A 26039-nucleotide genomic window follows, 5' to 3' on the forward strand; every position below is an offset into this window, starting at 1 on the left:
ATCACAGAGTGGTATCTCTTGCCTTAACTGTGTTCATAAAAAGTGATCACGTCCTAAGATATTAACTGGTTTGTATTCCTAAAAGTTTAGAAATGCATTTTTTCATGATTGTTCTTATGTTCCCATGCAAATCTGTTTACGTCAGTGAGTTACATCTTACTTAAATAGATGAATTATTTTCAGTAGTGGTTTATTTCATTTTTCTTAATATTAAACAATGTATATACTGAAATCTGGGAATAGTAAAGTATAGTAATTGAAACTGTAGAAGGAAAATTATTTAAAGTTAGGAAATGAGAGAAATTAGTTTTCTTTAATATTACATGAACGATACTGCATAAAAGCATAATGCTTGGCTTTATCCAATTTTTCATTTTTTTTTAAGATGCAGAAGGCTTAATCTTCAGCCTTTAGCTTACCTTTGGCGTCGGAACCAGGAAATACTGCTTAAAGAAATGATATCATCTAACATTCAAGCCATAATCATAAAAGTGGCAGCTTTTGGTACGTATTCAGATTCTGAGCAATGTAGTCTAGTGAAACTTCCCATGGAAAAATTCACAACATAACAAAAAAAGATATTTTTTTTCCTATATTTCAGGATATGAAATGTTAGTATAAAGATTTTTTTTTCAAAATCATGTCATTGAATAACAGTCATGATGTTTGAGTAATTAATTTACCTGTATGTAATTCATTCTTAGAAGAGACATGGAAAAGCTGAAAAGTAATTCTTCCTAGCATAGTCATTAAATCTCTTTTGTAATTTTTTTGTTCTGTTTTGGTTTTGAGTTGCAGTAAAGATGCATGCATAATTCAGTGGTTCACAGTACTGTCATTTATAGATGATGCAGGCTGGTGGCTAGACAATATTATAAAGCAACCGTAAAGGTTTTAATAGAAATACAGCAAATTAACATCAAACAAGATGTAATTAGAAGAGGCCAAAACATTTTGTGTAACAACAGTCTTTGAGTTGGTAAGCATATAGCAAATAGAAATAGTTCATCACTGCCTTCAGAAAAATGGTATTTGCAGTGCAGTAGTTTAGTATGCCAGCAAATCAACCTGTCTTTTCATTGTCAAATATGTAAAATAAGGTTTGTATAATGAAGCAAATAAATATGAAAGATAACGTATTTTTTTATTGTTTGCATGTAAAAATAAGGTTTAATGAAGTTTTATAGGAAGGCTTATTGAATGACATGCTCTATAAACCGAAGAAGCACATGAAAAACATAACGGTACTAGATTCATTTCAGGCCTCTATGCAGTTTTTCATTTAGGAGTATCAAATGAGGTCTTAAGTATAAAGTGTGACCAAAGAATCTTTTCATTTTGGGTAACTATAGATTTGTGGTACCTTATACCAACAAATGGCTAGTATAATACAAGAGCATTGGTGGCGTCAGCAGTTAAAGATGTTAAAAATAGTGTTGTATAATTAGAAGTCTGATGGCTGGTTTATTTGGGCAACTTTCACATCAACTCCTAATGTCTGTCTTCTTTAAAGAATACTTTATAACAAAGTAATTTCCTCTTAAGTATTAACCAAGAATTGAATTATAATCTCTTTACACTGGATGAATTCCGTTACTTTTTTTTTTTTTTAATTAAATCTTTTTAAAAAAATATATTTATTCCTCTTTAGCTGGTATAGTTTCTAACTAGTTATTACATTACCACTACTATGGTCTCGCTGTATTGTTCTCTAGGATCTGCTAGGGCTGCTAGAGGGAACAACGATTAGAAATGCCACATTCCCTCATTCACTCACAGGTTACAAGCAATGTAATTTAATAACATTTTCCTGAATTTTGGAAGGCAAGTTACAAATATATAGGAGTTGAATGATGTGTTTTCTGCTATAAAACGCTTCTTTTTAAAATTGGAAAAAAAATAAAAATTAAAGGAATAGTTTTCAGACCATGTAAAGTACTTTTTCGTATTTATGTTATTTTTCCATTAAATACAATGCTTTCGTTGCTTGTGCTGATATGAAGAAAAAATAAAGTCCACAAAGAATATATGACATGCTTTTCCACATCAGAATTATTTTTTAAAGAAAAGATTATTTAAATAATAGATAAAACTATTTCAGAAGTAGATGTCATTGATGACCTGTCTTATGCCTGCAGCAAGATAAGCTTGTCTTTTGTATGCTACAGTCTAAAAAAAAACCTTAAAATGCACTAGTTAGTGCACAAAGAGTGCTTTGTGGGCTATTCATTGAAGGAGCGAATACCATAAATACTTGTAGATAGCAATTAGATAGAAAATCACTTCAAGGTTCTTTTTTTTTTCCCCCCCCTTTTTATTTTTTTGGCTACAGGTAAAAGAAAGATCTTATCAGAGTCAATTTCTCACCTGCCTCAGGCAGACGTAATTAGATGTAAGCAAATTTAATGGAGCTTTTGTGCTCCAGGGCCATCCTGTAATGCTTTAATAATTGCATGCCTTATTAAAGTGGATTTAAGGTATGAAGGCTGTTTAACATATCAAGTGGCAAAGAAGATAAGATACAGTTTAACTTTTTGCCTCTTAGATTAATAATCAAAGCTAAACTGCAATGAAAATATTTAAAATAGCAGATTTAAGAATCTGAAGGATAATGCATTAGATGGTACATTGTACAGATATTAATGCAAGAAGCAAATCTGTAACCTGAGCTTGACATTCATCAGCGCTGGCATACTTGTACACCCATCTTGTCCTGTTTTCCATTAACTCAGTGCTGGTATTGACAAGGTAAAAGCCTGTCGTTTTATGTAGAAAACACATAATTATGCAAGTAAATGAGCATTAGTTTAATACATTTCCCTAAATCCACTATTACAAATTAATACCATAAATTTTGCCGGTGGCAAGAGTTTTCTATCTCAGAGTACTGTGCTTTTCCAGATGGGATACCAATTGCTCTCACTTACATGCAAAAGAAATATTGTTAGCAAGCCTCCTTCCCATGCCTTCTGTTGATCTATAAGTAGATCAGCTTTCTTTCCTTTAGAGTGTATTTCAGAAGCTTTAATGATGACAGAAGAACATTCTATGATCTAGCAGCAGACCTGAATTATTTTTTTTCTTAAAAAGGCTGCTTATGCATACTTGTCTTCAGTGTCATTTTCTTGCTGCTAAAGATACATGTATGATGCATGATACTTTTATATTTGAAATATACCCCTCTTCAGTGGAATTCCCAGAAAGTCAGAATGAAGGTACTCAGTAACAGGTAAAATAGAAGCAGCTGTTGATTGTTTTTAATGTATGTGTGCCTGAAATTCCAGTAATATCCATTGCTCCTATGAGACAGCGTAATATAGCACTGTGTATAATAAAGTGTAATGTAGCACAATAATAAGATGCAGGTTTGACATCCTTGCTTTCTGGACACATTTTATGGATTAAGATACTAATTAATTGGCAGAGTATGCATAGAACAGATTCAACTTTTAATCATGGTAACTTTATGTACTGGTCTTACCTGTGCCATGTTCTAAAGCAAATTGCTTCTAAATTACAAGGTGTAATACTCAGGTGAAGAGAGAGGAGGAGGAAGGTTACATTTGGAAGGAGTGTTTGGGTTCCTCACATTATAGTCCTCAGCAAAAATCAAGCATTGAGTTCTGTTTAGTTTTACTTTATTAAAATATAGCTAAATTTTGTTAAGAATTAACAATAAAACTGAAGTGCCACTATACATTTTAAAATATGACAAACTTCAGTTATCATATATATGAGTATATAGTTGAAATTGGTTTTATGTTATGCAGTTAACGTAGCTTGTCCTCAGTGATTCTAGGTTTTTTTGAAGTTTTAAAACTAGCGTTTACCTTTAGTGCACATTGTAGTTTGAGAAAATGTGTGTGTGTGATTACTGCTTCAATGTTTCAGTCAAAATCAGAATATAAACTCAAATTTCTGTCTTTTAGGGGATTAATATGCATTATTTACTTTATACATTGCAGCTTCTTCCCAGTTTGGTTGTAGTAAATTAATGATTTATTAATGAATTAAATACTGAAAAAACATGGTAATTATGAGATCAGATAATAGAAATACTAAGCTGCAAAAAAAAGCTCTTTAATGGTTAAATTGTGTTTCTAACTTCTAGCTGTTCTTTGGACCACAGGAGAGAAATGATACCGTAACACTGTTCAACTGTTGGGCAATAATAAAAGCAGAAAGTTTGTATCAGAGCTGATTAGCCGTGGTCCTCAGCCTACCTACAAAGTGGGACTCTTATGCCATGGCTCTATCATTTACCTTGTAGGTCTGGCTGCTGTGAGTGCTTCTAGACAACCTGTATGCTCAGCCATGGGTAGACTTGAAATCACAGAGGCTGAGAAAGCCAAGATGTTGAGGTGGTGTAGGCCCTAGACACTTACCCAGACTTTCCCACCAACAACACAGTAAGGAGGCCTTAGGGAGACATTGCCATCTCCTCTCTGTCAACAAATTCTAAAGTTCCTTCTCTAAAATGAGCTATCTAAACTATGTATATTTAACTCGAGTCTTCTTTGCTGCGAGAAGATCTTGATGCTTGTATCACAACATCAAGAAGATTGGTATATTCCTGGTGTACATAGAATCCTCTGAAAAGTTGATAGTGTAGGGACGTGTATGTTTTTGTATATGAGATTTTAATTCAGAGAAAGAGAGTGTTACTTCTCAGTATAATGAAATCAGTACCTAGAGCTTTTGTTTGTTATTTATACCTTACCACCTAGGTGTCTGCATTATCGTTTATTATTCGTTTGCCACTAGTGGACAAAAGTGAAATCCTGACTGACTGAAATTGATAGCCAGACTCCCGTTAATTTTCATGGAAGTAAGATTTACAAATAAAGTAGTACATTTAAAAAGAGCTAGCACCACACAGTTCCTGGTTAAGTTCCTGAGGGTGTACTTTGGTGTTACAGGTAAACTGGTCTGATAGTGAGTTGCTGCCACAAGATTGATCTTTCCTGCCCCCTTCTAGCTGACTTCCAAACCACAAGTCTCTACTTGCTTCTGCCTCTGTAAAATTCAGCGATTCTGTGGCTGCAGCTTGGTGATCCAGCAGAGAAGTGCTGCTTTTTAGTGTGTGCGGGGAACTTGCTGTGTAGATGCTATGGGCCACATAGAGGACAAAACTCTTTCAATGGAAAGCTTACTGTTAAATTGGGTTGTGTTGGCTGTAATGTCAGATCACATCCTGAAGTAAATTGGTGGTCATGTGAGTTCTGTTGGAGCACATTATCTGTGCAATGGAAGGAACAGTGTTCTTTTAATATATGTCTCTATTTTTTAATACTGAGCAATTTTCAGTAGTAACATGACACCGGTTGGAAGGAAGAGTGGGAAAGTGAATCTGCCTGAAAACAGAAAAGCAATTGAAAGTTGAGTGCAGTGCTTCTTAAGGACATGTCAGATACAGACAACATTGGAGAGAGATGGCTTTAAAGTGGAAAGATCTCTTTGCAATTTGGGGAGATCAGATCATCTAAAGAAAAAGTGAAATGGAAGCAGTGGGCTAAGAATGGACTATTAGGCATTTACCGTGACAAAGAAAAGGAAGTAAAGGTTCTAGTGAAGGAGACAGAAAAATAGTCAGAGAACTTTGAACTGAAAAATAATGGAAGAAAAAGAGATGTCAAAAGCAGAAATAATTTTAATAGAATGAAAATCAAGAGATAGAAGCAGTGTCTTGTTAATACTAGCATATTACTTGCTGCTCTTTAATGCTTGGTAAGATTTAAGTTCTGGATGCACATTCACTGTGCAGATCTCTGTGCTGAAACAGAGCATAAACTAAAACCTTTAAAGGCATATCTGTGTTGTGAGAACCAGAGATGCTTGCTTTCCAGGTCTTTCTGAGTTGAAGGTTTATGAGACTTCTTGTCTCAATCTGATCCTTTATTTCTGCTCTGGCCTTCGTCCTTCTGCAGGTGATCTACTGATCTCTCCTGTCAGAAGTCCCTGTTGATCCATTTGTGCACTGTGACTTTTTAAAGGTTTATAACATGTCTGCATGGGATGGATTTAATGAAAGTGACAATCTTTACCACTTGCATCATGACCCTTTCTCTACCACTGAATGAAATTTCAACCCTTTTCTTCAAATCTTAATAGCACTAGAACTGTTCAGGGCATGGAAATACCAGAATTCTTTAACAGGGACAAAACAGCACATCCTTTTATATCCACTACAGTGCTGGAATGGTTGAATCTTTGAATTGAATAGATTAATAAACAGTGCTCTAAAGTAATTCTACTCAAAACATTTCAGTATGCTAAAGTTAGAAACACTGAAAAGTTTTATATTGGGAAAGTCATACATATGTGGCTTTCTTACTATTACAAACCTGTAATAACTTTTTAAGTCTCTGAAGTCTGTTGAAAGTCCTGAGAGGAGGTTGACTTGGGCAGTATTTTCAAGGAGCTGAACCATTTGCTATATAGAGTTTTGGATTTGATTAAAAGCAGTTTGATGCTGTTACGAAACAATTCTTCAACAATCTCTTTTTAAACTGTGAACATCTTAGTGTTTTAAAAGTATCTGCGTGACAACATTGCCTTGTTATTTGATGAAACAATACAAAATTTCTTCAAAGACTTATTGAGGTTTCTGTTCCTGAAATGGCAGAGCTAAGTTGCTTTGAATCCTAGATGTAACTAGAACACAAATAACTTTGATGTTAAAAAAAAAACCAAACAAAACCACAAGAGATTACAGATAAAATAAACATTGCTAGTATGAAGAGTTTTAGAGCCCTTTACCTCTTAGAATTCTAAAATTTGATGACATCAGACTAACCTAGTTTAGAAAATATTTGACGAACTTCTGAGAAAGAAGATAAACTGTGATCCTAAAGAAACTCTACTGGAAGCATAAGCTAGAACCAATTTGGGAGTAAAATTTTATAACTTTACCACTTAGCTTGAAAAGAGTTACTATATCTTCAGATTCTATCCCTGTGCTATTCCCACCCTGGATAAATTACCCCATTAAAATAAATTTAAAAAAAAAAAAAAAACAGAAAAAAAAAAAAGAAAAAAAGGAAAAAGAAAAAAAAAAGAGGAAAAATAAGTAGGCACATAAGCAAGTTGCATGAATTTTGCTCTTTTATACAATATATTAGAAGTATGTTCCTCTCAAATGAAATCTTTTAGAGATGGAGTAATATCCAATTATTTATTGCACTTTCCTTCATTTTTATATGAAAATTAAGCAGCTTTTAATTTTATTTTTTTTATGTTTTGGAAAAAGATATTCAAGGAATCCGTCCAGTTCACCATTTTTATGCAGCCTTTTGTGTGTGACAGTTATGAGAAAGTTAAGAATCAACTATGAACCTGTCAAGTTATGCTACCAGACAAAAAGTTTACTTCCCAGCTCTTTGTGGAAATGAAAGCTAAAGGAATAATCTACCTTACGGCAATTTAAGGTATAGATTTTCAGTGCGTTAATATGTCTGTGGCAGGTGCAGTCCTATATCATGAAGGGTATCTGACATTCCGGCAGAGTAAAGCTGCTTTACCAACTAATACATTTGTGTATGGGCTTTTTCTGTGCTATTAGAAGCATACTCTTTGATTCTGTATTGTTTAAAGAATAGTGCTTGATCCTGCTCATGCAAATCAGTGATGTTGCTTCAAAAAGAAAGAAGACAAAGAAACATTTAAAGTAGAGGATTTTACCTTCAAAAATAGTCCTATTTTCTCTGTTTCAATTCTAAGATGAGTGGTTGCATCTATCCTTTATACTCTTGTCCTTTCTCTCCGTATTTCTGTACCTGAAGATTCCATCACATCCTTGTTAACCCTGTTTTCTTCCTGAAAAATAAATTGAAAATACAGTGGAAAAGGCTAGTTTTGGTTCCAGAAAACTTAAGTCTTTCATTCCCTCTTTTCTTACTTAAAGTTCTAAGTAATTCTTCTTTGGGTGAGCAGCTGACTAGGATCTTTCCAGAAACCTTGTTGTGCGTTATACTGCCCTCCATCATCAGAAGTTAAATCTTGGTCCCTGTCATGCCTAATGATGGGAGTTACTAGTTTTCTCAACAATACTTGTCAAGAAGTCAGGAAAAAGAAGGGAACTTTAAGTTGCTGTAACTTTAAAAGAAGTTCCAATTTTTTCTCCAGGAGTCTTTACTAAGTTGTACGTATATGAAATTTCAAGAAGGGTGATAATAGATAGTTATTTTCATATTTGTTTTTAACCTTATTTTATGGCAGAGAGGTTTTTCCCTATATTATCAACAGGTACTGCTTAACTCATATTTTATTGAGATGTGTGTGTGGTAGTGATTCTTCCACAATATGTTCATATGTTATGGGTTAGAGTTTGGTTCAGTGTAGCTTTCAGAAGAACTTTACGTACCACCATTTCTTAAAGCCAATAATTATGATTTATTTATTTATTCAGCATTTTACTAAGAGGTGGAAATACAGGTTTTTTATATTAAAATACTTTCTTTAAAAATCAAGACTATTTTAAAATTCTGAACACGTACAAAACATGTTCTTGTTAGTAGGATGAGGCTTTAGAATGTGGATTTTATTAGCTGAATGTAATGCCATGAAAATGGAACTTGATATTCTAATGGTCTTGATAAATGCAAGTAGTATCAGGTAGTTACCCCTCAGGTGAGGGTTTTATGCTACACTAATACATGTGTACAAAGTGAACCATTTAAATTACAGTTCCTCTTAACTTCACACTAGTGAAATGCCTTCTAGTAATGTTCTTTGGTACATTTTTATCACTACAGAACAAAGCCCTGAGTTTCTGCCCCAGTCTTTTGACATTGCTGCAGTTCTCTACAGCACTTGTCTTGTGGCTGTGACCAAGAGGGCTCTGCAACCATTGTTGGTATCTGCAGGAAGGAGTTCTGCTCCTGTCAGTGGATTTATCAGGAATTATAGATGGAGGAGAAATTACTTTGAACTGATTATACCATTTGTGCTATTGCACACTGATTTTACAGTAAAACTAGGCCACAAAACTGGAAGTGAGCGCACAATTTTGTTTTACTGAGCACTGTTAAAAACAGCATTATCAAATCTTTCAAGATGTTTCTGTCATCATGTGCTGGTCTGTCTCAAAGAAATAAAGCCCCACTTGCTTTCTTTGACAGCACATAATAAATTGATATAGTTCAGTTGGGGAGTTGAAGCATTGAAAATAATGGGGCATAACATTCTAGGGTTAACATTTATTCATAGATGATGCAATTAAATAAAACAGGCATTAACTTCAAGGTCAGTCAGTAAAGTAATAAAAGTGAATATTTTAATTGAATTGTAATTGCTTCCCATTGATACATGTGAGTTAAGTAAAATAGATGTCAGTGCCACGAATTATAGTTCCTTTCCTAATTAATTTCTTAATTCTACATATAGTCATCCAGGCCCTGGACCTTGTTGTTGGTTTATCCACCCATCCAGCTTTCTTCATATCTAGTTTCATGGAGGAAAAATCTGTAGGGTGTGGTTAAATGGAATGTACTGAGAATTTACAATACATTGTTCTTCTTTTTAGTGTAAATCATTTTAAGAATCTGAATCAATCTACTCCTTTTTTTAAAGAAAAACGTGCCAAATAGAAGTGTAGATTTATATTAACTGCTTTGTAAGTATGGTTGGAGATACTTTGTCACACTAATAGTAGCAGTAGATGTACAGCTTCATCTATACATGCATACCATTACAGATTTGAGATATGGATTACTGGTTCTGCAAATTACAGGTTACATTGGTTCTTGATGCCTTTAGCAGACAGTTTCTGTTCACTCACAATACAAACCTATTGGAAACTAAAGGAAAAAAATACTTTTCAAAAGAAAGACAAGCTATCCAAAAATAGAATTCTACTGAGAAACAGAAAGGGTACATTACATTTTCACAGATTTTCAGGTAGGTGTGGGATATTCTAAAGAGTTCACCCATAGTGTATACATATGCAATTTATTTGTATTTTACATACTACTTATATAATAGTTTAAGTGATTATTTTGGGTTCATTAAGGGGTAGTACAGTAGGTGTATCCTTCCTAATATCAAAGAGAAGTTGTGAAAGAAATCATGTGTTGGTGTGTCTGGTTCTGACAACTTTTTCCTTTCTCACATGTTTGTAATGTAGCACTTGGTTTAAATTTAAAATAAACTAATTTGTTTTTATCAAGGAAAGGAATTGCTTTTCTTAGAAAAGTAATTATGTTAATGAAGAATGTTATTGTAGATGTGTGAAATGAGTACTGTACCATGGTACTCATTATTATTCATGTATTTTAAGAGAAAATGCTTGTTTAGCCTAATACCTTTCCCATTAAAATCAAGGACATAATGCTAAGCTGGTGTAAGTTGGAAGATATTATCAGAATTATTTGAACTATTGAAATTAAATGAAAATATTTCAAAATAATTTCCATAAGCATAAATTACCATCTTATATCTAGCAACACACATTTTTAGTCTGTTAATAAAGAGCAATAAACCAATACTAAAAAAGAATAGAGGGAAAAAAAACCTCAGTCCTCTTTCACTTTAATTATTAAGCAGTTTTTACAGTGTTCCCCTAGATAGTAAGAGAATTTTTAATGTGCTTTAATGAAATATTTAAAAACTTTCTTAATGTTTTGAGATCTCATTCACTCTAACTTGCTTTAGTTTCACAGGAATTTAAATATACCAAGACCATCATTGTAAAAATTAAAAGGCATATCAGCTATTCGAACTTATCAACGACTTTATAAAATAGTATATCATACATTTATATAACAGCTTTCATTATCAATGATCTAAAGTGCTTTGCAAGGTACATACTTCAGAAATTGCTTCTAAATGGAGTCATTCTGGTGGCAGCTCTTTAATGATACCCATTATTGTATAAAGCAATAGAGTAGGAAAAAATAGACAAGAATTGCAATCAGTAAAAAAAAGAAACCACAATAATTAAGAGTAGTAAAGAGTGTGAGCACTGAAAATTTACCAGTTTTCCTTCACTTTTAGAAGTCACAATTTTTGTTTTTTCTTATTTACTTCATATGTTAAAACCTTTTGACCACTTAAGTATCCTAGTTGGATTTGGGATTATTTGGTTGAAGAAGATGCCAGCTCTTGAAACAGTTGTTCCTGGCCGTTTTTTATCCCACTGCTGATTTCTGCCAATTATTTGACTTATTCTTAAAAAGTGATCATTTAACAGCCATGAGTTGGCTTGGCAAAACTCATGAAGTCAGAAAGCTGAAAGAGGAACACAGAGGAGCAAGTTAGAGGAATTATCAAATGCCAGTAGAGCTTACTTTTTTTTTCCAAAAAAAATAAATCAAAATGTAGGCATCATACAGAATATTTTGTGATGGATTAGAAGGTACAATATTGAAGAATTCTGTAAGTCTTGAGTTTTCTTTATATATCCATCCCTTTTAAATCTTACCTTTCTTCCATGGGTAACGCACACACAGAATGTGATTCAGCAAAATAGTTTTTATTATGGAAAACAGTCTGTGTTACTTCCACTAATTTGCAGGAACTATAAAAAAATTAACTTGTATTTTAATTTAATAGGCATTGACAAAGGTAACTTCTGACTCAAGAGGTAATTTCTATGTTAGTATTTTTGTTACCGTGAACCTGTATGTTTACTTCACTGGTTAGTGAAATTTCTAAGAAAGGAAAACAGCAGCTTTTCCAGTTGACACAGAGTGAAAAGGTAATTGGCCGTATTTTCCCACAAACACAGAACCCAGTTCCCCAGAGGGGTTAAGAGAAAATTCTGACTAAGTATAGTTTTTTTAGGGTAGAAATTATTTTAAATACAGTGGGACTAATTTCTAAGGGAGACATGCTACCTTTGGGAGCTGGGGCCGGGGGGGGGGATGCCACCTTTCTTGTTGTCATAACAGAACTTTATAAAAAATATTTTTACACTTTTTTTCCCCCTGCAGGTTTAGATCCAGATAAGCATCTAGGAAAGACACTGGATCAAATGGAGCCTCATCTTTTGGAGGTGAGTATTAGTTAAAGGATACTCATACTGGTAAAGTTACAATTAAAGTAACATAGGCAGAAATTCAGAAAAATGACCTTAATAAAAAATTACTTGGTTACTTTCATAAATTAGGTGCTAAACCAAGGCTTGTCTTTGTACATACAGTATAAGCTTCATGTGTATTTTCAATATGAAAAACATTATGGAGGTAGTTCACAGGTGTGCCAGCATCTTTAAAACAAACTAAAGGCAAGATAGTTCAGCAGTAAAGGAACACTAACTTGTATGTCAATATGACAAAGCTAAATAAGCAAGGAATGGTAGTGGCAAAAATCATAGATGATACAAAACTTCCCCATCTGAAGGTTTGCTACCATTTTTTAGGTACGTAATTTCAAATATTGACTAAGTTTATTGCTAAGGATGTACTTAATTCTATACAAAGGGTTATATAGTCCTCAAAGCAAGAGAATGCCTGTAGGCAGAGCTAACAGATTTATTTAAAGAAAAGTTAACTAGGGGAAAAAAAAATAACCAGAGTTTTTGTACACAAGTCTTCTTTGAGTTTGGTGTAGGAGCATCAAACATCAAGCTAAGTACAGTTTAAGAATAACAGCTCTGAAAGTGTGTTTTCATATACTGTCTGTGACAAAGCCAGTTTACCACAGTTCCTTGTCCTCCAGCCTGTTAAAAACCCACCATTATATACATGTTTGGCTATTAAAAGAGTTTTACTGTAACTTTTATGAGTGTAAGCTGTCTAAATTTGCCCAAAACGATCTCCTAAAAATAGTTTTTGTTGTTAATCTGGGTAGTTACTGTTCAGCCTGGCTTTGTAAGCAGCTTTTCTGAAACAATTAAGGGCATGGCAAACTTGCAGAAGAGAAAGAAAAAGTAACCAGAATTTCTTAGGAACTTTAAAAATCTCTTTTGCCGCTGAAAGGCAGCAGAGTTAATAAATCGGATTTATATCTTGAGTTTAATTTTGTTAGTCATTTACATGGCTGGAGAGAAGAGGATAGACAATTTGTACTTGGCAAAGCTGAAGAAGAATGAAGGTCCAGAACGTTCAAATAGTCTTACTTGAAGAGATTGTTGTTGGCTTGTTCTTAGCTTGAAGTTTGTTGCTTCTGCTTCAGAGCTGGAGAATCTGCCCAGAAATCTCCCCTCTGCCCCACTATATAAACTATGTAAATAGTTGATATTAAAATCCTCTTCATTGTCTCTTTTTCTAAGTCTTGCTTCACTTATATGTTTAGATCATCTCAACTACAGCAAAGATTCAGAATACCAGGGGTTGAGAAGGAGAGGTTTTTTATCTTTCTCCAGAAAAAGGGAAGGAAGGAAAGCAGGGAAATAAATATCTTCCTAAATAATTGTAGTGCAGGTAAAAAAACAGTGGTAGAGACATACAGTAGGACTACACAAAAATAAGTATACATTAACTACATGTAAAACATTTGTTCATATTGTGTCATTAGCAGATGCTTTATTTCATGGGGTGATAATGAAGGTATATTTAAAACAGTAAATAGTTTGCTAAATCTAGGGATATCTGTAAGATCCAAGAACAGTTAGAAGAGGGAGTGGATTTATCCTTTCTGGTAAGTATAGATTGGATTTCTACAGGAAAAAGAAGGAAGAGAGAACGGGTTCACCACTTCAAGCATCGGTGAGCTTTGCAATTTAGGTAATATAATCTGATTGAGCAGTGAGCAAACCTTGAGTTGAAAGGTGTATTAACATGGCTGTTTGGCTCAGCCAATAAGCTGACGGAGAACCAAGGTCCACAAGTTCAGTTCACCACTTGTGAACATGGTTAGGCTGCTTCCAGGAGCTTGACTGCTAAGCTGGCATTGCGCTGTGCAAACGTGCCGGACTGGAGTCTTCATTTCACTCCATGTTTGTGTCATAGGCCTGCTGTGGCGCTGGAACATTGTATAGTGCAAGAAAGTAACATTATTGCAGAAAAGCAGTTTTACTGACATTAGAAGTCACATTCTGCATGTACTGTAGAAGTGCCTACTGATTGCTAAATTCCTAGAAAGGTTGTTTGGAAGATCTCTGGAGTCACGAGGAAATAACACATAGTTTAAGAGTAGGGTAAACATTTAAGGGCTCCTCCCCCAGTTTGTTGCTGCAGATCACTTAAGCAATGTTTCTGTCTATCAGAGCTGTTTCTTTAGGAACTTAGTAAGTGACAGCTAAGGAAGGATAAAAATTTGTGATCATGAAACAATGAACAATTTACTGTGCAACAGATTTAACAGAAGCATCAACTTCATTGTAATATTAATTCCATACTGGTCAGTCACATTTGGATGAATTAATGTTTGTATGGGACTAGTTAAATAAACCAAAAGGAGGAAAGTGCAGTCCGGGCATTCACGGAAAGCTTCTGTTATCAATATTCAGGTTGCAGCTTTGGTGGGGCTGCAGGGTGGGTAGCTACTCACCTCAGTTAAATCAGTAGTCTTGACTTTCTTTAAACCTGTAGCAGCAAGTATTGCAATTTTAGTTATGTTAATAGAGTATAATTAAAATAAGGCTTAAGAAGTGTTCTTCTCCATTTCATTTCACCATCATTCATTTTAAAAAGAAAACAATGAACTAAGAAATCCAAAAGTACCTAGTATTTTGGGGAATTAAATGTATTCTTCCTGATGTTTGATAGCTCAAATGAAGTGGTTCTTACTTGGTTTCACTGAAATTCTTCTGTCATGGTTTAATACTTCTCAAAATCCCACATTTGCAGGTTTTATCTTTTATCGATACAACAGTAAGCAGAGCAACGACTGCGTAGCTTAAGGTGTAGAACTGGTAGGGCATTCTGACCCTATTGGAACTGGCTGTCAGGCCAGATTATTTGTTCATGAGGCTGTTTCTTGTGCATATGCATGCTATGAAAGTCAAAGTCAGTACAAATAAATTGGTTTTACTGGATACTTAGTTGGCTTTAAGGCCTAATAAAACCAAATCATTAACTATAAACTGAAGAGAAATGCTTAGGTTTATAATGTGAAAAATACTCTTGCAAACCAATGAAGTCTTCAGCATCAGAAGTTCTGGTAGACAGAATGTGAGAGCAAGGAGTTCACAGTTTTCAGTAAGGAGGAGAAATAAAATTTAATATTCTGACCATACCAAAGCAAACACCATAATAAATTAATTTTTAACATCCCCCAAACTGCCACAGTTTTATATACTCTTGTATCTTTGATTTGTTTTGTATTATCAAACCAGCAATTTCAAATTTCACAACAAATTCCTTGGAATTAGTTGTTGTTATTTTTTGCTAATCTGTACTTTTTCCTATTCTTGTGGGATTCTCTTTTGAGTACTCTATTGATATCTAATGTAACTTTACGTTGTTTGTTCAGCTAGGTGGAGAGGTTTACCTTACAGCTTTTTCCCTAGTTTGATGTGCAAGTTTGTGAGAAATTTTACAAGTTCTGTTTAAAATTAATTAAATAGTATTCTGTGCGTTCTTTAGTTTTGTGGAAAACCAGTTTATATTTTCCGAAGTTCAGTGCTATTGTGGTTTAACCCCAGCTGGCAACTAAGTACCACCAGCTGCTCACTCATTCCCCTCCACCCCAGCAAGGTTGGGAAGAGAATCAGGAAAAAGGTAAAACTTGTTGGTTGAAATAAGAACAATTTTATAATTGAAATAAGATAGAGTAATAATAATAATGAAAGGGAGAGAGAGGGAGAGAGGAATAAAACCCAAAAGAAAAAAAACCCAAGTGATGCACATTACAATTGCTCACCACCCACTGACCGATGCCCAGCCAGTCCCAGAGCAGTGATTGGCAAGCCACGGGCAACTCCCCCCAGTTTATATACTCAGTATGATATTCTGTGGAATATCCCTTTGGCTGGTTCAGATCAGCTGTCCTGGATCTGCTCCCTCCCAGCTTCTTGTGCACCTCTTCACTTGCAGGGTGTGGGAAACTTGATAAGTCTTTGATTTAGAGTAAGCGCTACTTAGCAACAACTAAACATTAGTGTGTTATCAACACTATTTTCATACTAAATCCAAAACAGCACTGCACCAGCTACTGAGAAGAAAAAAACTCTGTCCCAGCCAAAACCAGGACAAGTGCCCAGAAAAATGCCGGTGTTGAATATAAGATTGTCTTTGGTATTGAACCACAACATACATGACGTGTTCAGTCATTTGGGATTGGTAGGTTATATCCTGCTTTACATTCTAGCATGTATTCACAAAGTTCAACTTCTCTGATACCAGTGATCAGGAATTAGGACTTCACTTACTTTTTATACTAAAAGTTTACTTGTATTACTATATCAAAAGCAACTTGTATTACTATAATGTGCCTATTATAATTTGTCTTTTGGACATACAAGAAATAAGCATAAAGTAATAGTTTTCTTTTTAGAAAAAAATCTGTTGTTGAGGCATTACAAGAGGTGTATCAATGATAATTAAAAAAAAAACACAAAACCAACAACAACACAAAAAAAAAGCCAACCAAAAAAACAAAAACAAAAAACCAAACAAACTCACCACCCAGACCTGGTTTCATCCACTGAACTATTTAACTTTGGAAAAATGTATTGTCACCTAAATTTTCAGTCTTCTGATTTACTTTAGTTTATGTGTACAATAGCAATGATAATAATTACTGACTTAAAGGTTAGGTGTTTTTACTGCTGTAGCAGCAGAAAAACCAACAAGGATTGAGTGGGAAAAATTGTGATTTAATTTTGCAATTTTTTTTTTCTGAATTTACATACAGAAGGTTGAACTTGTGAGTACAATGATGATCTGCAACTCATACTTTTATCAGGGGTGAATTTTATTGGCTCAGGACACCGGCATTGTGGCAAGGAAAGTTCTTGAATTACTGCTTTTTTCTAAATGGTAGATCTTTGATTAATTAATGATGAATGGTTGCTACATAATTGCTAAATTATTAAATTGCTTTCATGTCCCACTGCTTCCTATATACCAGGAGCCCTAGCTTTTTACAGTAAAGAATTTGTTGGCAACTTGACAAATCTCAGGGGCTGCTCACACTCTCCTTAGAATTTTTTATTAGAATGGTATATTATGGTTATGTTTTTCTGTACTCTCTCTGCTAGTAGACAATAAGAAAATGTTTAGTCATTTCTATGCTTGCCTTAGAAGTTGATGAGTACTTCTTGATCTAAATATCATTTCTGTAATTATACAGAGATTGCTAAGTGTTACAATTTCTGTCTGGGAGCACAGTTTTCACTTCAAATAGGAAGCACTTGAATTCATATCTTTTATCTTTGCTTACTAAACTTAAATGAGAAAGTCAGCTTTAATCCTTGTGATTCATTCCCAAGGTAGAAAGAGATTGTTCTTCCAGTTATGTTTGGGCTGATCCTTTAATATACCTTGTGTTTCATTCTGTATTTGAGTTAAGATTAGGTTTGTGTGGTCTAGAAGATGTTTTCATCTTATATTGCTTTTGGATTTTGAATTGGACTTGCATTTTAAGTTAAATGTAATTTGTGAATTTGCTGTTTTCTGGCTTATCTGAACTAGAAGGCAGATTTAGCAATCATAAAATTTAGATTAGAGTCTAAGCTGTTGTATTGTTATGAATTTAACATCCAACTTGCAAAACAAAATAATTGGTCTCCAAAAAATGCTAATATTCTAAATGACTAAAAGGCAAAGTTCTGTTGTCATTGATGACATTTTAAAAATATTGCTGACTTTGTTAAATGAACATTAAGAGTCTGTTCTATGAGCTGCTGAATATCCTCAGTTCCTGTTGACATTAGCAGGAACTGAAAATCCTTTAGCACCTTGTATAATTGGTGTCAAGAATGATCTTGAAGCCATTGACATTGCAAATTAGTATTTCCCACAACAAAGATAGGAAATAGTCTCACATCTTTTGAGTATTCAATGTTAATTGCCAATAATTATTCTAGGCACTGATGTTTACAAGCAGAGCTACCAGTTTTGAGAACAGTCACTCCTTGTATTCACTGTGGAAAGGTTACAGTTAGATTTTTTCTAGTTTTTTTCTCTTTCACTTTTTTAATAGTTTTGTGTAGGGTTTTTTGCACTAGAAGCAACAACAGAGGAAGAATAAAAGGTTTTGACTAACTGTTTTGTAGGTTGTCCGTTCTTGTTGCATCAACATTAATTATTCTTGATATATTTGTCCTATAGAAACCTTGTTGCCATTGTTGACAGATGGAGGGTTTTTTTATGTGAGGAGTGTAATTTTTTAATGAGCACTTGATTAAAGGTTTTCTTCTGCTCCTTTTCTTTAGAAGAAAATGTGAACGAAAAAATGAAAAATACCTCTCATAACAAGACATTGAAAAGTGAATTAATATATGTTCCAAAAGAGATTTAGATTTTATACCACCACACAACTAAACAGTCACATAGAACATTACCAAGATATTATTTTCTCAGAGCATTTATACTTTTCTCCAAAATAGAGGCTGAAGAGGATTCAGGCCTTTTGTTTAACTAACTGAATTTTAGATTTAAAATGTGGTGTTTGACTTTATGAAAACATTCAAGTTCATGTATTTAATTTTCTTCTGTCACACCTAATTTTGAATTATTTTTGTCAGCTAAGGTGATGGCTGAACTTGTAAACAGTCTTTGAACTATAAAAATAAAAAACTTTGAAAGAGCTGTAAAGTAACTCAAACTATACATTCAGCCTCAACAATAAAAATACAGTCTCTTTGAACTATAAAAATAAAAAACTTTGAAAGAGAGCTGTAAAGTAACACAAACTATACATTCAGCCTCAACAATAAAAATACAGTTTCACTTGAATGTATCAGATAGACTTGCTCCACAGATATTCTTGTAACCATATGAAAATTGAATGTGCAATGCCTAAATAACCCAGTCTCATGCTTACCTAAAAATAGATGAACAGATTTAAAATTGTTTGCTAGCCCCAGACAGACTTTTTCAAACCCTCTCCTACATTTTGTGGAGAACTGCATTGCTACTTTGACTGTAGAAGCATCATGGGTGGGCATCTGTTCCTCTAAGGAAAAGCATAAGGTGGTTAAATAAATATTCCCAATAGTAACGTCGGTGTTTGCAGTGGAGTCGAGGCTGCAGTTCATTCTTAACAGCAGAATGTTAGTGCTTGCTTAATGTGAACCTGTACAGGACTTAGCTTGAAGCAGCTAGTGCTGGGACACTTTTAGAAGGTGATATAATCTGCTGCTGAGGAGATTAATTTCTCCTGGAGAAAAAGGACGAGTGTCCCCATGGTCCAGCATGGTACAGGTGCTTGATTACTCCCTATCAGTACGGTACATTAATACAGAATTAAAGAATTCAGAATCTGTGCAGTCCTTACTCCAGCAAAAAAACTTTGTTCCTGCTCCATTTATAAAGCAGGGAATAATTAAGACAGTCATGTTTCTCATTTTGAATGTCTTGGTTTATGTAGTTATGTGTTTTAGGGGGATATCCAGAGCTTCAGGAATATTCATGAATATATGTGTTGATTTAGAAAGTATATTCAGTACGATTTATAAATGAAACAACATATTGCTACCTCGTTAGATCTTGCTTTGGCTTTTTACTTAGGGAACTCTTGTTGGTTCTAGTTGTTAGAATTTTTTGAAAGAACAGATATTTACCAAAATATAGAATGTAGTTGTTGAATCTGTTGCCAAAAATTGTGTTCATTGTATATTTCTATGTGAAGTGTCGCTACTTGCGTTGATTTACAGTTCAAGATTCTCACAGAAGTGAACTATCTGTGCTAGAGAAAGATAGTCAAATATGGGAGGCTGAGCAACCTTTCAAGGCCACTGAGGAATAATGATTAAGAATTAGTTTGTTTATCTGAATGTTACAGGGCCAGTTCTAATATATAACATATTGGTAATTTTTAGGTCATTGCAATACTCATACAAAGAAATCAGGAACCCTTTATGTTATATCTGGGCTTTTTTCAGCCTTGTAATAAGTAGTCTTTTAGGAAGCGCACCTTGAAATTTTCAGCAAAATGTATTAATAGACTGCTTTAATTTTAATTTAAATTTTAATTTCTCTTTTGTGTTAGCTTTCTGAGAAATATGGAGTCCACATTTGCGGAGAAGGTGGAGAATATGAAACATTCACTCTGGACTGCCCTCTATTTAAGAAGAAGATAGTTGTGTAAGAAACAGTTTCTTCCATTTCCTTATGTTAAAGTAATGGTAACATGTTCACATTTAGCTTGGGGCAGCTTTTGCTGGCAGAGGTAAAACATGTCCTCTAAGTTCACACTCACTTTGTTTAACACTGGCAAAGTCCTCTGAAAACCTAAATCAATACCTGACAAGACGAGGCCTTCATAGAGGGCTATAAACTTTTCAGACATTTGCACTTTCGTTTACTTGCTGATTATGGCCTGCAGTAAAACTGGTACCTACACACTGACACTTTTATCCTTTCATGAAGTGCGAATTGCCTGTAATATTTATCTTTCATTACAGCTACATTTGATAAACTGCCACATCAGTAGCCTGTGGGTTCCATTAACTGTGTCTATGTATGTGTGTGTTTTAAGTTCAGCAGCTTAGAATGACAACGGTAAACATTTTTCTTCAATTACTAGAGGATATTTTAAATACAAACTTTGCATGAATCCATCTCATTTACACTGAGTATTTATTCCTTTGACATAAATTTCTAAAATCTGTGTAGTGGGATATGGAAACTATTTGTGTCTTGATGCAAGGTTCTTATTAGTCTGTTAAAGAGCTAAGCCTGCTTGAGTGAGATGTTTTGACGGCTGGTCCTTTTCTTAGCCAAGTAAACAGGCTAGCAATCATGTATTGGAGATACTTGGTCATCTTAGGGAAGGTCAAGATTAAGGAGCATATAGACATGATTAAGGCTTTAATGGTGAAGGTCTGTTTGTTTCATTTTTCTGTAAGAGTGGGATCTGTCCTTGTAAGGAACAGAGAACCAAAGCTGTTAACTCTGTTTCATCGCATGGCATTTGGGAGAAGAGCAACAGACAAACTGGTAAAAGGCATGGCAGCTGCTCTAGCAGATGTCTGCTGAACTATTGGTTGACTGGAAGATACATCCTCTGGAGTGAATTAAAAAACTAGATAATCTGAGTCCGGAGATACCTCCATGCAGGAAAGCTATAGAATTCTTTAGTAAAAAGAAGATTCAGAAAGTAACAACGTAGAATCTTTAAACTGGATTTAAGTTCATGGATGGAAATATGAATGTATATGGGCCAGGAAACAAAGAGTCTTGAAGAAGATTCTCTGAGGGGAACCAGGTGCTAGGTAGAAGCCATAGTTTGTCAGCCAACCTGCTGAGTAGTAGGAGCTGGAAAGTTGAGTAGGAAGTTAGAATAAAATGTGTATGATGCTTGGGTACATCTTATTGCAGATAAACTTGGGTAAAAAGGACAAAACTCCTCAGTATGCCCTCAGAATCAGCTCAGTCTCTTCTAGCAAAAAAGAAAATACTGTGAAATCATTGCTAGAGCATGATTAATTTTTGCATTCGAAGTCTGATATGATTTCTGTTAAACTGACAAATTCTTGTCAATTCCAGTAGGTGTCAGAGGCAGAATTTTGTGAAACACTGTCATTTAGATTAATACTACCCATTACCAGCCATGTGGCCTATTCAGTGTTTATATTGCAACACTTGGAACAAAAAGTATACTTCAGAAAAAAATAGGTAGATTTTAACTGAAAGATTAAATGTGCTTATGTCAGTGTTTGCACTTAAATGTGTTTGATTATTTACATTCTTTCTGTTTATTTTGAGGCTTATGTTACAGTTTAAAGTTGGGAGTTCATTGGTATTGGATGCATAATTTCCCATCCTCCTTTTCAAAGCTGTCTGCACAGATGCAACAGATTGGAGAAAACTATCTCAAATCTCATGAGAAATTCTTGATTGATGTAGTGTGGAGAGGTGTGTTTGGGTTTTTTTTCACAGAATTTTAGGAACATTTTTAGGAAAGTACATCGTGCCGTTCGTTTCAGATCAACCAAATACCAGTTTAAGCAGAAATATCTTATAATATATTTAAAATGTATTTCTGGGTATCAGTGGTTTAATGACCATCCAAGCAACTAGGAAAAGCTAAATGAGAGGTGGTTTGGTTGTATTTATTTCTATTGGTGACACTCCAAATAATAATAAAAGTTGACAATAAATGCAAAAAAAAATACAGGAAAAGACAAATACATAAATCAGTGGGTATTTAATAATAAATATATGGCACAGCAGACTCTTAAAGAGTTACTCAGCTAGTCCTAAATATACATTTCCATAATGGAAACTGAATAGCTACACTGGCATTGTGTGTTTCTGGCTTGATTAGCCCTGCTTAGCTCTTACATTATTCATGTTGTAAAGACACGTCTTTTGAGGGGCCATTCATGTGAAATCTATTACTTTATGAACTTCTAAAGAAAAATATATTATAGATTCTTTGTCATTAAATAAGTTGCAAGTTTCTTTATTTTCTGCTTTTCATTCTTCTCATGTACCCTGAATCTGAACAGACTTTGTAATTGTATTGTTAACTATGCTAGTATAGTTTCCAAATGTTTAGATAGCCATGGTTTTGGTATACACCCTGATACAGTTTTTGAAGCTTAAATGCAGTTGTAAGAATTACAATTTAGAGGTTAAAACTTGTCAGGATTTTTAAGGTCCCTAAATTCCAGACCTCCTTAAAGAGATCTTCCTAGAGAAGGTTCTTAGGAAGACATTGAAATTTACTTTTGCCACCGGAACAGGTATGATGTATTAACCTTGGCTGGCTAACCGGTGACCACCAAGCTGTTCTCACTCCCCTCCTTGGCAAGACAAGGGGAGAAAATAAAATGAAAAAGCTTGTAGATCAAGGTAAGAACAGAGCGATGGCTTGCCAATTACTGTAATAGACAAACCAGAGTCAACTTGGGAAAATTTATTTAATTTATTTCAAATTAAAAAAACCCCCAAACACTAGGATAGTAAGAAACAGAGACAACTAAAAACACCTCTCCCCACCCTGTTCTTCCCAGGCTAACTTCACGCCTTTGTTCCTGACGTCTATACCCTCTCCACTGAGCAGTGCCAGGGGATGGGGAATGGGGGTTGTGGTCAGTTTGTAACACCGAGTCTCTGCTGCTCCCTTCACACTTTTCCCCTGCTCCAGCCTGAGTCTACTCCATGGGCTGCAGTCCCTCACAAACTGTTCCAGCATGGGTGTTTCCCACGGGGCAGCTCTTTGAGAACTGCTCCAGTGCAGGCCCATTCCATGGGGTACATCCTTCAGGAACAGACTGCTCTGATAGGGGTCCCCCATGGGCCACAGTTCCTCTCAGAAACCTGCTCCCGCATGAGCTTCGTTCCACTGGCCACAGTTCCTGCCAGGAGCCTGCTCCAGCATGGGGTCCTCCACAGGCTGTAGTTATGTATATCTGTTCTGATGTGGTCCTCCGTGGGCTGCAAGGGAACAACCTGCTTCACCATGGTCTTTTCCACAGGCTGCACGAAACCTCTGTGCTGGCACTTGGAGCACCTCCTCCCACTCCTCCTTCATTCACCTTGGTGTCTGTGGGGCTGTTTCTCTCATGTTTTTCTCACTCCTGTCACAGCTGCTGCACAGAATTTTTACCCTTTAAAAAATACATTAAGAGGCATCACCAGTGTTGCTGATGCCCCTTGGTCTCTTCTCATAGAGGCCACCCCTGCAGACCACCCCCCAATAACAGAACCTTGCCACATAAACCCAGTATGACAGGAGAAAATCCAATATGCCTGTCACTTATAACACTACTTTCAGCTAGTGTTTTCACTGGTTAATGTCTTTGTCACATTAAACTTGTGACAAAATATATTTCTACAGTATATCCTTTGAAAAAGAAAGATATATGGTAGTACAGGAAAAGAAAAATATAACCTTGATGTGTTACTTACTATGGAGAAGTGGGACTTTAACATAAGACTATATGATGAATTTTGCTTTTGAATATTAAATTGAATTCTTCCCATTCTTCTCAATCTTAATTAAAAAATATGCTTCACAAAGGAAGCATGGCAGATTGAGTGAAAGACTTGAGAATAAACAAAATCTAGCAGTGAAAGCAAGATCTTAAAATCAAAATAGTCAACCAAGTGTCAGATGGGGTTTTATCTAGTTTTCCCAGGTAGACTTTTGTAATCCATTTGTCAGCTTTCTTATGCTCAGTATTTGAGAGGTACGAAGCAATTCCTGTCCTTTTTACACTGGTATTTAAAGTGCAACTGATTGACACCTCTTCAAATCATAAAGATATATTTGTCATCTTATGTGAATGCCATCTAATATCTACCCTTATGATAAAAGCTCATTTGTATTTATGGAACACGGAATAGTTTGTGGGGGTTTATTTCAGGTTAATTGGCATATTTGAAATATTTGGGAAATATAACTTTGCTTTTATATACTTTACCATGAACTCTGTGTTTAGGTTTCTAAATTCTAGGTTTGGAGTTAAGAACAAATCTGTAAACAAGAAGAAATAATCATGTACTGAGAGCACTGATTATAGTCTCAGACTTGCTCTAACTTCTCATTGTTGTCCTGTGAAAATGTTATGCAGTGTTTTAAAATGATTGGATATTTCCTAGATCTTCAGGGAGACTTGAGAGATCAGATGGTTATGATTTCAAAAAATAGATAATTAGGACAGTTTTTCAACTATTCTTCATTGTTTTTCAAAGTCTTCTGAAAATGTTCAACAGAGTTCCTGTGTTCCCATCACAATCAAACATGAATCACTTTTAATTCAAAAGACATACATTAATGACCCTAAATTTTTGTTTTTCCATTCTGATGCAAGCTTTTCTGATAATGTAGTTTTAAGTAGATATGCATCACTGGTAAGTACCAGACCTCCCCATACAGGACTTGAACAACAATCAAGAAATGTTTACTGAGAATATCCTCAGACATTGAGGATACCCAGGTGCCAGGTACCACTGAAGTCTGGGTGTCTGTTTTATAATTTCTAATTATATATTCCTTTTACTAAAGATTTCCAAAGTTATTTTCTACCTGTTTCTGTTAGAAGACACCATGGTCATTTGAAAAGAATGATTTTAAACTTAAAGGACTGTCTTTAAGATATCTTAAAGAAATAAGTGATATTTTAATCTTGAAGAATCTTGATAATAACTCTCAAGAATGAAGCTAAAGGCTTATTTATCAAAATACTTTAAAAATTTACCGAAAGGGAAGTAGAGCTGCTTATGTTAAAGGTATTTCTCATTATTGTGCAATGTAGTAATGATGATTATGTTCAGCGTTTTGTTACTTTAAATCCCAAAACACATTTTCTAGAACAAATATTTGCATTAATTTTACACTTTCATTGAGTTAGTGGAATGTGGCCAAGACTTCAACTGTTTCCAGTTTGCATGCGTTCTATATGGCATTGCTAGAAATCTATCTCATCTCATAGAATACTGTGAAGGTATCAAGGGCACTGTGGTTTCAAGAAAATTATCTTTGTGTCCTTAGCCTTACTTAAAACACTTTTCATTTTTTTTTGGTATTGCATCCGAGTTTCTCTTATGTTTTCTTTGAGTTTCTCACTTTCAGATGTTTGTTTCATAGAGCTACCTTTTTCTTAAGTAGTAAAACCATGCAGATGGATATAACAGATACTGCCTCTTGTGAATCAAAGTGCGACAGATTGTGTCTGTAAAAATGAATACTAGAATTAACTAATTTGAATCAGCACACAGGAAGTTTGTCATTGTTACCCACACATTTGGCATTAAAAAGTTGTGTCTAGTAGTCTTCAATATCAGATGCAAGATCAGTTTCTCAGTGTGAAATATTGTATCTTGTTAATACTTCAAGAACTAATCCCTGGAGCATTAATCAAGAAGAATGGACTTTTAAAAAAAATCTCCTGTTGATGAAATTAAAAGATTGCTTTGCATATTATTCTCTATAATGTAAAACATAGTGTCATTTATACTTTCATAGACTACAGCTAACTGAATCTCTCAATACTGGTGTGGAAGTATGGGAAAATAATGGAAGATGGGGGAGGAGGATTG

General features: G+C 34.7%; 1 protein-coding gene across 4 annotated transcripts in view; it reads left to right on the forward strand.

The window, feature by feature from the left end:
* DPH6 (diphthamine biosynthesis 6) overlaps positions 1 to 26039 on the forward strand; it is a 210120-nt gene that overhangs the window by 51326 nt on the left and 132755 nt on the right. For all 4 annotated transcript variants that reach the window (XM_037395503.1, XM_037395504.1, XM_037395505.1 and 1 more), the window contains 3 exons: positions 386 to 504; positions 11931 to 11992; positions 20038 to 20132. In XM_037395503.1, the coding sequence (XP_037251400.1) occupies positions 386 to 504; positions 11931 to 11992; positions 20038 to 20132 (276 nt within the window). The remainder of the gene's footprint in view (positions 1 to 385; positions 505 to 11930; positions 11993 to 20037; positions 20133 to 26039) is intronic.

The sequence above is a fragment of the Falco rusticolus genome, chromosome 7, assembly GCF_015220075.1.
Source record: "Falco rusticolus isolate bFalRus1 chromosome 7, bFalRus1.pri, whole genome shotgun sequence".
NCBI classification, from domain to species: Eukaryota; Metazoa; Chordata; class Aves; order Falconiformes; family Falconidae; genus Falco; species Falco rusticolus.